Source organism: Micropterus dolomieu, linkage group LG20 (genome assembly GCF_021292245.1).
Source record: "Micropterus dolomieu isolate WLL.071019.BEF.003 ecotype Adirondacks linkage group LG20, ASM2129224v1, whole genome shotgun sequence".
In the NCBI taxonomy this organism is placed as follows: Eukaryota; Metazoa; Chordata; class Actinopteri; order Centrarchiformes; family Centrarchidae; genus Micropterus; species Micropterus dolomieu.
The window spans coordinates 31,996,469-32,010,972 of record NC_060169.1 but is presented as its reverse complement, the minus strand read 5'-3'; the positions used below and the strand labels follow the sequence as shown (position 1 = coordinate 32,010,972).

The 14,504-nt window shown below is 40.6% G+C and overlaps 1 protein-coding gene across 1 annotated transcript in view; it reads left to right on the top strand.

Moving 5' to 3' along the window:
• The window catches only part of LOC123958737 (myocyte-specific enhancer factor 2A-like), a 58,076-nt gene that overhangs the window by 10,992 nt on the left and 32,580 nt on the right, over positions 1-14,504 (top strand). The window contains exons 2-3 of the mRNA XM_046032311.1: positions 9,706-9,889; positions 13,221-13,424. Coding sequence (XP_045888267.1) covers positions 9,836-9,889; positions 13,221-13,424 — 258 coding nt within the window. The 5' untranslated portion in view covers positions 9,706-9,835. The remainder of the gene's footprint in view (positions 1-9,705; positions 9,890-13,220; positions 13,425-14,504) is intronic.

The following is a 14,504-nucleotide window of genomic DNA, read 5'->3' as shown; positions in this document are numbered from 1 at the left end:
TGTTAAAGAATTCATTATAATATCATTTAGTAGATCAAAAGATTGGTCTGAGGCTGTAGTTATGTGGCTCTTCAAACTCATCTGGAGTGAGCATAGAGAAGAAGAGAGGAGCCTCACTTACAAATGAAGCACACGTTTTCTCTGTTGCTTGGAACAGCCACTATTCTGCTCTTTATGTGAGGACACCAGGTCGGGATGTAGCTCTGTGTGTGCTCCCGAGCCTCTCTCTGACTACAGCAACAACACTGCAGCTAACGAAATGCAGTCGACAAACAACATTAAAAAGCAGACTCCACTAAAAGATAAAAACAACAATAAAGGTTTATGTGCTGAAGCCCATCAGACCAAACAGATTCGGGTGATGTTGAGTAAAAACACAGTGAACATCAGAAAGGCTGAAGTCACAGAGAGAGTCACGTTAGCTCACTGGCTAACGCCGAGCAGTTGCTAATGTTATCCGGTGCAAAGTTGTATCGCTTTCCACATTGCTTAACCAACTATTATGTCGAAGTGTTGATTTAGCCTGCAAGAAAGGATGTAACAATAAAAAGCAAATGTGGAGCGATTTGTTTACTAGCCTATAATGATGCAGGCAGGGCAGCCAGCTAACGCTACATTAACTCGCACTTTGCTTTGTAACGTTCAATTTAGATTTATTGTGGTTTTACCGATACTCAGGTAAACAGCATCCCCACCTCTCAGTTGGTGTTACTAACGTGACCCACATAATATACAACACTGCAACAAAACGATGACAACAACACAGAGGAAGAGCCATCCACAAACACTACAGTAAAATTACTGTGGTCTAAAGCATGATTTATACTTCTGCGTCGTTTCGGATTATGCTTGTTCATGAGTAAAAGCGTGCACGTGTACGAGCACACACCTGGTTGCAATCTTAATACCGCACCGCTAGTGGCTGCTGAAAACTCCATAATGGCCATTTAAGAAGCTGGAATCAGATACATTCATTGATTATCAAAATAGTTGGCTATAATTAAATTCTTCAACTGTGATAAACTACTATAGAAATGCAGAAACTCTCCCAGATTATGTAACAACCCTAAAGATGTATAGATTTAATTATTTCAACTTGTTTCAACAATGCCCATGAGCCTCAGCGTGAAGCACAGCTGTTGTGAATTCAAAAGTCCAATTTTAACTCTTTTAAATGTAGCTGTTTTTGGTCCCCATCCACTCCTGACAGAAGTATGTGGCTCTTGAGCTGCCACATGATCCACTATGTTTAGCAGCTAGTTGCTAACAGTGTATGTCTGCTGTTTAGTGCTGAGCAAGCAGTATACAGTGGGTTTTTAGAGCTTTGTTGCTTGAGCCAGCTGCCTGCTGCGTCTGAAATCAAAACTCTGAGAGCGGTGACAGTGAACCAAAACAGTAAAGCAAAACAATGCTGAGCTAAACAATCAGCTGAAAGTCACTATAAAGCTCTGTAAAACCGAGGGTAGCTGCAGATTCAGGTGACAATTCTCTGTAAGTTCATCACTACGAGTGACCCCTTTCATATTGTGACATTGCTTTCACATTGTCATTTGATACATTGTTATTATAATAATATCAATGATAGCCGCTTTAGGATACAGATTGTTTTCTCAACAGCACAATCTTTCTGCCTACTGTTAGCGGTGCTCGTAACAGACTTTAGTTAGAGTTTATGGATGTCCAAACTGTAGAAGTGCTCCGGCTGTCATAACATCGTCAATGGGGAAAAACTATGGGACTTTGTTTTTGGAACCAGGGGTGCCAGAAAAAGCTCCTCCCACCGCGCAACACCGCAATTCAAGTCAGCAAGATATTTTAAAACACAAAACTAAATTTAAGTAATAGACATATTTGAAAATCCCAGGTTCACCGTCAAAGGAGAGACTATGTCTCAAAACTTGTAGCTTGGGTTAACTTACACCATAATAATGTTATTTCTATTCTATTGTCTGAGTTTTTTCTCCCTTAAAATAATATTCACATTTGTCTTATTTTTGCAAGGAAATACGCTGTTTATTGTCAGAGTCTGTGAAGGTTGATAGGCATAAGTGTCTGAGTCAAGAATATTAGAAAGTCAGATGCTAAATGAGCTTAAATCTGGGTACTCTGGTCAAAGTAGTGTTCCTAAATGTCAGCGTGTTTGGGGGCCCTTGACGCGGGATCTTTTGTACATGCTGCATGATTGCAGTTTGGAAACGAGACATTTAACCAAGACTGTGCCATTTTACTTCAGTCCAAGATCACTTCATGTCAGTGTCACAGCTGATAGCTTTTCAGACCAACATGACAGAGAGCCAAAATGACCACGTGTCAATATTGAAAGTTTATGAAAGGAACAGCGCGCATGGAGGCATAGCTATTTTTTACAGGGCAGCTTGTGTTTCAGTCTGTGTTGCAGGCATGACATCAGTGTCTCTGTGTTGAGACAGGAAAATCTTATCCCACTGCCATAAAAGCAACACAATAATGAAATGACATCACAGTGGGCCAGTAATTAAATGAGCAGACTTCTGTCTTGGAGTTTTTACTAGGCTGGGAGATTGTGAGTAGCAGTTTAGCATGCTGAAGAATAGGGTGTCAGTGAATGCAGCCCTGAAGCTATGGGCCTGTTAACAAATTTGTGTTGTCTTGACATTAATACATAGCCCATTCTATACTCTCATCTCCTTATAATGACTTATACTCAACACGGCATCTTAGTTTGTGGGTGGGCGTGGGGTTCGGGTGGTATGGCAGATGACAGTTTAAGCCATCTTATCTGACTGGCCTTCTGCCTGGCATTAAATGGCTGTGCTGCTGTTGGAGGGAGATGAGTTTAATTATTACATTTCATGCAAAAACTCATTTGCTCAGTGACCTGCAAAGCAGCAGAGGCCAGCGTTGATGCTCAGGCTGCATGATACCAGAGACCAGCCTGTCTGACTGTGGGCGATGAAACAGTCCGTGCTCCGGCCGTGCTGGCAGCAGCACTTGGTTTCCATTTTTCCTGTCTTGTTGTGAAAGACATGTTCCTGTCTCAGTAAGCCACAGAAAAGGGTGAAGTGGAACATTTTAAGACTGACTTTACTAAGTCTCAGGTTTTGTCATTGAGTGGATTTACAAGGAGACTCGTTTGCAGCAATTGTTGCTGGTTGTGACGTGTATTAAGTTCTGCTTATTCAAAGATTGTGCATTGTGCCAGAGCATCATTTGCATAAGAAAATGCTAATTTCATCGTTAGTTTTTTTAAGTAGCTGCTGCTCTGTTACATTTTTACATAAATTGTCATTCGCTTTCCTTACATCAAAGAAAACTCATATTTACAATTGGGCATGTGGGGAGGGTCGGCACATTGAGTGCTACTCTAAACAGGGAAGTGTTAAACACTTCAGCCAGTAAACAAGCCTGCTGATCTCACTCTACCTCCCTCGGGGACAGGTCCACCACACAGTCTGCCTGCTTACCATGTGTAAGTTCCCCTAAGAACTTTTATAAAAACTCCATTTATAAGAACTTCAAAGAACGGGCTTGCCGCGGGGGAAGAAGAATCTTCTATCAGTCCTCCTCGTTACGCCTTGAGCAAGTGAGCCTCTCTCTCCCCCTGCTGATGGATACGATGCAAATAAGCTGCTGGGGGAAGAAAGACAAGACTGAGCTAAAGTGAAGTAGAGGAGAGCAAGGAGATGAGCAAAACTTCAGGGAAGGTAAAGACACGAATAAGGAATGTCATCTTATCAGCCCTTAACACTTTTGCAAACAGTGATGAAACAGAAATTCTTTAATCTTCCAGCAAATGTCCATGAATCTCACCATGTGCTGCGCTCACAACCAGGATCAGTTTCATGATGTACTGCACCACAGTGGTGTTCACTCTTGCACATATCGGAGACAGTGGGGACTTTTTTCTAAGGGTAGCAGAGGATTGGGGGGTTATTTAGTGGTGCATGCTGAGTAGCATCAGCTTGAAGCTTCATTGATTCACTGTGGGGTTGACCGGAGCAGAGGTCACGGTGGGGCCAACACAATTAGTGATGAACCCATGGTCTTTAATGAGGAGGAGGGATGAAAAGAGTTGCCAATTACTCTGTGCCGCTTTGTACAGAAAACAACCTGGTGCTGTAAAGACCCAGCATGATTAACCTTCTGCAGCTCTGGCTTTGTTTATTCTTTATATGCGGAGATGTCAAAGAGGGTCTGTTAATTAGTGCTCATGATGTTTACTGTGTTTTAGAATTTGCTTTTTTTTTATGCTTCTTGTTAACCCAGTGTATTGGTGTTTATTGGGTTTATTGGGGTCAACGGGCCACTGTTACAGGGGCCCTGCCATGCGCCCTTGCAGACTGGATGCAAAAAGATGAAATGCATGGCACTGTGTGTGTCCACACATGCAAATTTGGTGGACAGATGTAAGAGTTTCCAAACCATTACCTGAAGTATTAGCGGAGGTTAAAAAAACCCATACGTTTAAATCACATAATCTTTGACTTCTCATCTATTGGTTGATTGTTGGTGTTGCATGGAAACCAACCTTTATTCTGCTATTGCAGTTAGTGTAAGTCAGCTTACTTAATACTTAATGTGTGTGCGTGCACGTGGGAGGATGGGAGGGGGATTTCAACTTATTCGACCTCTCTCACCGTCAGACAAACCGGTCATGAAACAGGAAGTACTATAGTTGCCAGAGCTAACAGGAAGTTAGCAGTGACGAGGAGTTTTACTCTGTGTTTGACTATGTCCAGGTCTGAGTACTTTTCTATTGCCGGTTGATACAGCGGTCGTCTTATTTGTGCATGTGTTACCTGGACGATGGCATTGTCTATCGGCCCAACCCTAAGCGGTATTATCCATCAGAAAAACTGTTTTTAGCTAACAGAGAAGATAACATGTTTACATTCTGCTCATCTTGTAGTCATACAACATATAAAATACTTACGTGTAGAAAAATGTTAGATGCAAACCTTTAAACCTTTATCTACCAAAATAACAATACAGTTACATTGTGAAGTTTAAGTGGGTTTTATTGCCATTCCACAATATACAGGTATACATTAAACTGAAATGTTGTTCCCTCAGGACCATGGTGCAGAAAAAAATACATTGCAAAATTAAGATGATGCAGGATAATAAATACAAAGGTAAAGAGAAAAAAAATAAACAAAAGCACGACAAATACAAGCGTACAGACAACAGAAATGACAGGACTAAACATGGCTTGAAATAAATTAAAGTGTGACGGCCTCTGTGAAGAAGCTGTTCTGTAGCGTGGTGGCGGTAGCATGGATGCTATGGTGCCTTCTTCCAGATGACAGTCCATTTGAGGTGTGGGAGGGGTCGACCATAATGCTGGTGGCAGGATGCAGTGCTTGTGATAGGTGGTAGCGATTGTGGGTTTTGAGATGCCACTTATCCTCTCAGCTGTTCCAACAGTCCCCTGCAGGGTCTTGCAATTGTGCAGACCTTGCAGTTCCTTAACCAGTGAGGCAGCTGGTCAGGACGCTCTCTATTGTACCCCTGTAGAAGGTGGTGAGTATGGAACGAGGAACTTTTGCTCTTCTCAACCTCTGCAGGAAGTTAAGGCGCTGTTGGGCTTTCTTGGCTATACTGGTAGTGTTGATGGTAGGCATAACAGATATAAAATAACAGATATGAAATCCTGCTCAATCCAACCTTGGAAAAGTGTGTTTCACACCCTCACAACACATGGTCATGCTTCCAAAGATCCAGGGGAATTGGATTTCATGGGTGAGATAAAGAGAAGAGTCTTTGGCTGTGAGGTTTGCTCAGAGGGCTTAGCACTTCTTGTTAAGGAAACAACTGGGGTTGGGGAGGGGGGGTTATTTTGAAGTTAATGGATATAGATAGAAAACTACAGAGCCAGCTGTGTTACTGATGTTTGATCATTTTTCACGTCTTAGAAAATTAATAAAATAAATGATAATGATGTCATTATTTAAAAGTGTAATTATTCTACAAGCTTAGGACCTACGATACCACAGTCACACCACTATGATAAAATCGTTGAGATACACATCATATGTCACATATGTGACTCATATGTAGGTTGCATTTAAGGATTATGGGTTTAGTTAAGTTTTATTACCAATGGTTTTAATTCCAAAGTGCTACATATTCATTTTAATATATCATCTGAGTGAAAATTGCCAGAGGTTAACTATTCAAAATATAAAGACACTCAAGAGGATTCAGTCATGAATAACCATAACAATGTTTTTTAAATTGTGCTGCTCATTGTACTATTACAGATTAAGTGCGACTTTTCTTTTAGCTGTAATGAAATTACAATATAGAGCTCAGCCTTGTAGATGTTTGTGTGAGCGCTGGTTGCTGCAGCATGTTGGCTTATCCAGTGGCTTGGAATTGATTTTTACGTCAGATAGAGTTTCCGCCATAGTAACATATTACATCTGCATTGATCAGGACAACGTGTCTGGGAAGCACATGTACTAGAGATGTAGAACAGGCTGTGTTGTTGCTCTACAGACTCATTTCAGAGTATTTGTTTTGGATATATTTTTTGTATTTAAGCTTCCATTTCTCACCGACATTACAAACTATAAAGCAGTCACAGCACAGGACGATTGTCAGTGTGAACAATGAGCCCTAACCAGAACTACAATGATCATGTATTAGGACAAACCTGTCTCATAGAAATGACATTTTGTTAATGATCATATCTGCAAAGTCAGAACATGTTGAGACTAAAAGTATCAGCAAAATGTTCAGTGACAATATTTTTGTTTACAGTACCCAATTGTGCAATTCAACATCTGCCTGGGCCAAGTACAGCATTTTAAAGCCTGTACGTGGTTATTGTCCACAGTGACTTGAAGCACAACACCAAACATGTTAAATTTATTACCATTTAACTGAAACCGAAGTCTTTCCCTAACCTTGACCAAAGTGCCTTTGTTGCTTAAAATTAAACACAATGTATCTACGCTTTGGTATTTTTGAAATGTCTGAGGAGCATAATCAGGAGGTGTCCTCAGCCCAGATTGGCAGGCAACGTAATTGAGGCAGCAATTACGTTTCCTTACAAAACATATTTGGGAAAACAAATTAGTTGTGTATACGGGGTTGATTAGGGATGTGAATTGCTTATTCAACAGCAATTTGGTTAAATTCAATTTGTGAAGTTGGCAATTCAATTCAAGAGTGATTATTGAGTTTCATCCTGAATTTAATTTGATTTTTCATTTCAGTAAGGATTAGTAAAAACTGTATTCATTAAATACATGTTTGCAATCTACAAAATGAAGAATAGACATTAGAATTATGTTTTAAACAGACTAAAGATCTTCACATCTAATTTCATAACTTAACAAGCACTGAAACGAGCAGTTGTAGCAATAATATTTGATACTGGTATTTGGTAGCAGTAACAGTACTGGTGTCAGTCCCAGTCTCAGTTTTTCAATCCTGGCAGACTAGAGACAGATTTTCATTCAGTTTGATTGCTCTGTTTCAAAATGTTTCTTAAGATTATTGCTAAAGCCAGTGCATTACGTCTTTTAGCAGATCAATGCATTATCGACACAATAGCTCAATTTTTACCCCCCTACCAGTACGTTACAGAAGTGTATAAAAGTGCCTTTTGCGTTTCAAGGACTTTCCTAACTAGACCAGAGCACTGCAGAGAAATGATTTAGCTGATGGAAATAAGATACAAATTAAACTCAACCAATCACCCAAGAACACATACTGAAAGAAATGTCTGTTTCTTTTCTCATGGAAATAATGGCATAGGAGAATGGTGGAAAGGGATTTTTTATCTCAAAATATTTGTGTCTTGCCATCAAATCATCCAGATTGTAAAACAGATAAATCCTTGTGACCTTTAAATCCAATATGCAAGGAGTCTTTGCCTGTTCCACTGTGTACCCAGAACCGACCTAGCAGGGTCTGCTGGGATTTGGGCGGGTGGGGAACTGGAGGGGTTAGAGGATAGTGTGCAGTCTGCTGCAAACCAATTTCCATTATATGTAACTTGGCTCTTTAATGTTGGGTGACAGTGTATTTTAATAGGACAAAGGAAGCTCTTAAACAATCACTCAAAGAGAGAACATCATCATACCATTAAATACTTTAGAAAATAGAAACTAGGTTTTAAATGCATTTTAAATCAACATGGGACTTTCTAGTTCATTTTATTTATTCTTCATTTCTCTTCATTTGGCACTCAATAATATTATCTTTAATCAAATATAGAGGTCTTTTAAATCAGAATATAATCACCAATAACTGGTGCATGACAAATGCATTTGTCCCATCTCCCAACCCTGTGAACTGGGTCTGCAGTGGGGGTTTAGGTGGCTCAGCTCTGGGATCCACATGCTGCAGTAATCCAGAGAGGGTTAGGATAAAGCCTAGCTTTGCCTCACTCTCTGCCTCCTCTCAGATCAGATGAGATTAGGAAAAGAGCTAAGGAGCTCTGGGGAAAGGCAGGGCTCAGAAACACTGAGGCTGAGGTGAGGAGGGACACAGCAAGGCAGGTGGGCGCTCCTGCAGGAGGCGAGAGCAGGAGAGCAGAGGCGAGTTCTCTCAGGACTACAGGGTTGAATATTCATATTGGAGCATGTGAAGTAGTGTTGCTGTGGAAGAGAGTTTGGAGCCAGCTAAACAAGGTAGATGCCCTAGATTTAATTCTCTTTCTCTCTTGCTCTGTTCTTGATTTATTTAAGCTCCAAAGCAAAAGACTTCTGAGACCAAATGGACTTTGGAAGAATGAAAGGGAATAGCACTCCACTATGGCAGAAATGCTGGTTCAGTCCCTGGTAGCAGTGTCTTTGCCTTGGTTGTGTATTCTAGCATGCACAGTTGGAAATGTCTGTGGGTGGGAAACGAGATCACATCCTTGTCGCTGGACTAGCAAGTCCTACTGGTTGCTCAGGGCACTTTATGCCCTACTGGTGAAGCTCCTTGCTGTCAGGTGAAAAGAAGCAGCTGGTGTCTTCATCCTTCCCAGAACTAAAGTGGAATTAGCAGTGACAAAAACTGCAGTGAAGCAGAATGGCAATTCCAAATTGAGGATGTATTATATAAAATGTACTATACTTCTATCGTGCCTTTCTAGTCTTCTAACCACTTAAAGCACTTTACACTACATGTCACATTCACCCCATTCAAACAGATTCATACACTGATCGCACAGCCTTCAGGAGCAATGTGCGATTCAGTATCTTGCCCAAGGACACGACATGCAGACTGGAGGAGCCTGTGACCGAACCGCCAAAGTTGTGATTAGTGGGTGACCAGCTCTCCCTGCTGAGCCACAGTCCCTTGAATGGACAAATAAAAAAATGACAAGACAGCCTTGAGACTCACTACAAGAACGATTGATCAGGTTTAGCCAAGCTGACACAGAAACATGGAGATCTTTGTACAGAATCATTTGAAGTAGTGAGTAAACAGTCCATTGCCCAACTGTATACATGTCATTTGTCATTCTTAAATTATTAAGAAAATGTTTGTTGTTTTGTCCATCCAAGAGTACAGAGATGTTCTGTACTGACTTTCTTCACACTGCCTTCTGTCTTGCTGCAAGAAATCTACAGTATGACTCTTGTGAACATGCATTGTATGATTTGAATGCATTTGGTTATATATATATATATATATATAAACTCTTTGTTCCACTGTTCATACTGCTGTGGCCGAATAACACTGGGAGTAAGTTGACTCTGTCTCAATCTCACTCTTTTTCAGCAAGCCATGCCAAACTGATGCTGGAGTAACAGAGCTGACGTGGGACTATGTGTTAAGGATAGTCTGAACTCTTGACTACTTGGAGCCCACTGATATTCTTCTTTGGCTATTAGAGAAAGTTGTTTTGGCAATGGGGAGGAAGAAGATCCAGATCACCCGGATTGTAGATGAGCGGAACCGCCAGGTCAGTGTCTTCAATCATCTTATTTTACATTTAGTGGTATACTTATTTGAAGCCCCTTTCACTATAGCTACATAACCTGCGCAACATTGTTGCCTTGCTATATCCATTCGATTTTTAAAGGCAGAGCAAGGTGTCCTCGGAGGGTTATAACCGATGGAAGGAATGCATCCCCTAAAAAAGAATTGTGCCTTATTTTGCCTCCTATGCACTTAAACTTTTGTACTGTATACGCTCCTTCTCCCTGACACTACTCTGTTGAACATTTCCTCAGTCTTCTGTACCACAGCATACATCCATACAAAAACATACTGTGTATCTCTGTTGTGGTAAACAACATTTCAAGGCAATTTTTGAATATTTTGCTTGTTATGTTTAGTTTTCATGATATCTGATGTGTTGACTGAATCCTGCTAACATCACACTCTAGCAACAAAGGTTTCACTGCATTTTTTCCAAGATCCAAAGGAGCAACAAGCAGAATTGACATATTAAAAGCAGCCCTTTAGAGATTCATGTAGAAAGAGCATTATTTCGATGTTCAAGTATTGACAAATTCATGAACACTTTACGAAGGGATCCCTCAAGGAACCTTCTGTGGATCCCTTATGGTTACAATCTAAAGAGCTCCTAAAGATTCCTCTCAGCCGTTTTACTTTTGAGAGTGCAGTGGTCACAGCTGGTGGCGAGGGCAGCAATTTAGGGTTAGCTGAGTCCGGACGGCACCCTGTCATTAGCAGGGTGGGCCAGTGTTAGGGACACACAGTGGCCTTCTCTCCTCACGTCTCCTTTGGCGCAGCCACACTGCTGCCCACTGGAATCCCTCTCTGTCTGTCTCCTCTATATATATCACCCCCAACAGCACAACAAATACCAGCCTGTCTGGAAGGAAGGCGCAGGCTCTGGAAATAGGGATGTGGCTGGAAAATAAATATCTTGCATGATCTTTATATTTGATGTTTGGTTGTCTTGGCCAGAGCATTTTTAGATGGACACTGCTTTAGCTGTCGGGTGTGCATCGCTGTAGCCTGCTGTATATTTAGGTCCTAGTACTGTATTTTTGGAAGTTGGCTTGTATTCTAGTTTTATTTGTCACGTGTTGAGCTGGTTTTCCTCTTCTTCAAACTATCACAGTAATGCACACACAGTGCACAGTAATGACAATAGTGTAGTAGAAAGATGCACATGTGATTGACCAGTTATCAGCAGTCAAATATCCTAAAAGAGGAACAAGGTAGTTCTTTGTTATCTGTTTCCACAGAAATCTATTTGCAAGTCATGCTCAAGAAATAATGACCCTAATTTCAAACATCATTTAAGAAAAAGCTAATCTTTTATGTTAATGGCCCTTGGAATCATAGTGAGAACTGTGGCGTCCATTTAACCACTATCATCTAATCTAGTTACTTTAATGAGATGCAACATTTATTCAGTGTATACTACTGTTCCAAATGTTTCTGGCATCAGTGCAGATGTTCGGCTTGGTTGAGCACAAACTTGGTAGGCCATCTGATGTAGCCTTTGCTCCCCAATTGGAACATGTGATGTTGCAGGAGCTTTTAACATCTGGGCTGAGGATATCACATTTTATCTCATCTCATTGGGATAATATAAATATGAAAAAGCCAACACGCTATCATGCATATAATGGGACTCCCTGAAGTTCACTGAGTAAAAACCTCCAATTGGGGCTGGAAGAGGAGAGCGGCTATAAGTCACTTGGTTAAAGACATTTAGCCCAACAACTGACATGCTTTGGCTTATGAAGGCTTTGGTATCCTCTCTGCATCAGTCATCTGACTTCCAGTAAAGCCCACATTGAAGGAAGCATCATTTTTTTGCAGCACTCCCAGTCCTGAATTCCCGTTGATGATAAGAAGGTGCTATGGAAAGTAATAGGGTGTGACTGTTTTCTACTACTTAAACTTAACATCCACTTTAGAGATGCCTCCTCTTTCTAACCCCTCTTCCAAGGCATGCTTAGAGGATAATTTAGACTTAACCTCGGTCAATTTAAAATGTTGGTAGAACACCATCTCAAACCTTTGGAGAAACTGAAACTGCTTTTCATCTATCAACTGTGGATAGAGTATATATCTGCTACTGCGCTGCTCTTTTATGTGTCAGTCTTAACATTTTGTAGAATTTGACTGTTTTCAGGAGAAATTCTAGTGCCTTAGTGTTTATATTTCCTGTTGGTAATGTTTAATAAAAAAGGCTCATCCCTTCCTTAACAACCTATGATAGAGTGCCTCTGAGTAAGTACCAGCACTACAAAATGCTCCAGTAAAACTGCTCGGCAGTAGAGCTGTGAATGTGTGGAAATGTAGGAACATGAAGCAGGCAGACACGTCCCAATGCACTTGATACTCTGCAATGCTGGAAATTTTGGAGGTATGAGAAGGTGTGAAATTCAAAGGCAGCTTCTAGATAAGTGATGACATGAGTCAGGATCCCAGAAGCCATGGTGGATGGAAGACATCCACAAAAATACAGATGACTCACTGCAGGGAGTTAGCTGCACACCAAAAAAGGGATGAGAGAGTATGATCAGTGTATGACCTGTGGGTTGTGTGTGGGATTAATGTGAGCAGCAAATGGTCCACTCCAAACATTTCATTTTAGTCTTATGGTAGAGGTGCATTTTATGGTTTACAGGAACATGGAGGGTTTGATGGTGATTATCAATACACTGTATGCTTGGCATATATTTAGTCATATATCTCTAAGGAAGGTTCAGTGATAGTATGTGGACTTTCAGTGAATATGATTACAATCAAGGCTGAACACCTTGATAGTAATGATTAAGGGAGGGACATTACTCAGTTGCTTTCCCCACCCACATTTGCCAATTAGTGGCATTCAAGTACAAGCCAATTTACCGTTGATTGCCACCCTCTTTTGGGAACTCAGTGTCAGATCTCGCATGGGCAACTCCCTCTTTCCACCTCCTCCTTTGCTCCATCCTGCGTGACATATTTTGAATCACTTTTCTTGTCACTGTGACTGTGTATTTAGGTGTATAGTTGATTTTGTAACTGTAGCTCGTGCTGCTGCTGTGGTCATTATCAGTTGTTCTTTGTAAGAGCAGTCACTGAATGAACACCTAAATAGAAAAAAAGAATGCAATCAGTTGTTAAATTACAGTTTTTGCTTCTGTTCTCTCTGCTTGTTTGTCTGTCCACAATTTGCGCGTGAACAAGGACTGAGTTGTATGATATGTCCCCACCTTGTCTTAGCCAAACTCATAGTTCTTCCCTCATTCATTATTGTCAGGGCACGTGAGCTGAAATTTAAGGAAAACTGGGTTGATACTTGGTTTCTGTCTTTCTAGGTGACATTCATGAAGAGGAAGTTTGGTTTGATGAAGAAGGCCTATGAGCTGAGTGTCCTGTGTGACTGTGAAATTGCCCTCATCATTTTCAACAGCTCCAACAAGCTGTTCCAGTATGCCAGCACCGACATGGACAAAGTCCTACTGAAATACACCGAGTACAACGAACCCCACGAGAGCAGAACCAACTCTGACATTGTAGAGGTGAGTGGCAGGGTCATTTAGTTCAAATGCTATTCCATCTCATGTCATAATGTTAGTGTTGTCATTGGAGAGCTCTGACTTGCTCCTATTTTTGTGCAGTCTATGTTTGTAAAGAAAATGTGGTACTTTTTCCTCTTTTGGTACTTTTGGTGGGTGATCTCTTGAAACCTATTATTATGCAGTTGCAAAGTTTCAAGCAGTGTTGTGAGTGTGAGCTAAATGCTAATATGTATCACATCAAACAGCCTATTTTGCATTAACACTCGAAAAAAATATATAATATTTTCTAGTTTGGAGGATTAATAGGTGACCCTAGACATTCATACGTTTTTTTTCCCCCACTGACAATTAGAAGAGAATAAATACACAGAATAAAAAGTAATAGAGAAGACGAAAAATTAGATCGTGAGAGAGTAAAATAGAGAACCTGCAAGTAGGAGAGAGATTAAAAGAGATCTTGACATTGTAAAACATATTATGAAGGATTTACACTCATAATAACTTATAATTTTCATCAGGGTGGAAAATCCCTCAACACTTTTTTCTTCTGAGGTCTCTGATGATGTTAGCATCCATTTAGATAGAGGATTAAGAAAGGAAATGACTGGCATTTGTGTTTTAGAAAGATGAATTTCTAGAAAGTGTTAACGGCATTATACAGTGGGTACGGAAAGTATTCAGACCCCTTTAAATTTTTCACTCTTTGTTTCATTGCAGCCATTTTCCAAAAATCAAAAAAACAGAAATGTAGAAATTTTTGCAAATTTATTAAAAAAGAAAAACTGAAATATCACATGGTCATAAGTATTCAGACCCTTTGCTCAGTATTTAGTAGAAGCATCCTTTTGATCTAATACAGCCATGAGTCGTTTTGGGAAAGATGCAACAAGTTTTTCACATCTGGATTTGGGGATCCTCTGCCATTCCTCCTTGCAGATCCTCTCCAGTTCTGTCAGGTTGGATGGTAAACGTTGGTGGACAGCCATTTTCAGGTCTCTCCAGAGATGCTCAATTGGGTTTAAGTCAGGGCTCTGGCTGGGCCATTCAAGAACAGCCACGGAGTTGTTGTGAAGCCACTCC